General features: G+C 64.7%; 1 protein-coding gene across 1 annotated transcript; it reads right to left on the bottom strand.

The window, feature by feature from the left end:
• Positions 1-642, bottom strand: LOC124707268 (NDR1/HIN1-like protein 10). The gene has a single exon (XM_047238936.1). It carries the CDS (start codon positions 640-642, stop codon positions 1-3), a length of 642 nt encoding a protein of 213 aa, XP_047094892.1.
• Positions 643-844: the final 202 nt, after the last annotated feature.

Here is an 844-nt window from a genome sequence, read left to right as displayed (position 1 = left end):
TCAGAACCAGACGCGGCATTCTGTGGGGTGGAACTCGGGAGGCGCGGCGCCGGGTGGCGAGGAGGCGTTCCTTCTCTGGATGGTAAGCGGGCAGTCGATCCTGGGCTTGGGGCCGGACACCCTGAACGCCCACACCTTGAGCTTCATCTTGGCGGTGATCTTGAGGTCGACGGAGAACCGCGCCTGCTCGATGGCCTCCTTCCGGAACCCCGCGGCGGCCACGCCGCCCTCCAGCGGAAATTCCCCGGTGAAGACCACGGGCACCACCGTGGTCTCGCCGGTGTCCTGGTCGACGTCCGGGAGGTCGACGTGCGCGAAGCGCTGGCCCTGGTAGTAAGCCTCGGCGGCGACGGAGTGGTAGTGGATGCCGATGCGGGTGTTGGGGTTGCGGAGCGAGAGCGCGACGGAGAGGTTGTAGCGGAGGATCCAGGTGCGCGGGGTGAGGTTGAAGCCGGCGAGGTCGGCGGTGTCCGCGGTGGCGTGGACGAGGTGCGGCCGGAAGAGGAGGTAGAGGGCGATGGCGACGAGGCCGACGACGACGAGGACGCAGGCGACGACGCTGAAGATGCAGCTGAGGAGGCCGCAGAAGAGGCACCGGCACGGGCAGCACAGCCACGACGACACCGTGTTCGCCTTGCCCATCGATCAGTTGATTCCTTCCGGCCGGCCGGCCAACTCGATCGATCTATAATCTCTGGGCAGCTAGCTAGCTGATGGAGAAGTTGGGGAGAGAATGTTTCATGGCGCGCGCGCGATGGATGGATCTAAGACAGATGGAGAGACAGACAGGCAGGTAGTAGCTAGTGGTCGGAGACACACTCGTTGATCGCCATTTTTGTAGGAG

This window comes from Lolium rigidum, chromosome 1 (assembly GCF_022539505.1).
Source record: "Lolium rigidum isolate FL_2022 chromosome 1, APGP_CSIRO_Lrig_0.1, whole genome shotgun sequence".
Lineage (NCBI taxonomy): Eukaryota > Viridiplantae > Streptophyta > Magnoliopsida > Poales > Poaceae > Lolium > Lolium rigidum.
The sequence above is the reverse complement of the archived record's forward strand: the minus strand, read 5'-3'. Positions and strand labels throughout refer to the sequence as shown.

Coding starts and splice junctions, on each gene's coding strand:
- LOC124707268 (XM_047238936.1), bottom strand. CDS start 642: ATGGGCAAGGCGAACACGGTGTCGTCGTGGCTGTGCTGCCCGTGCCGG.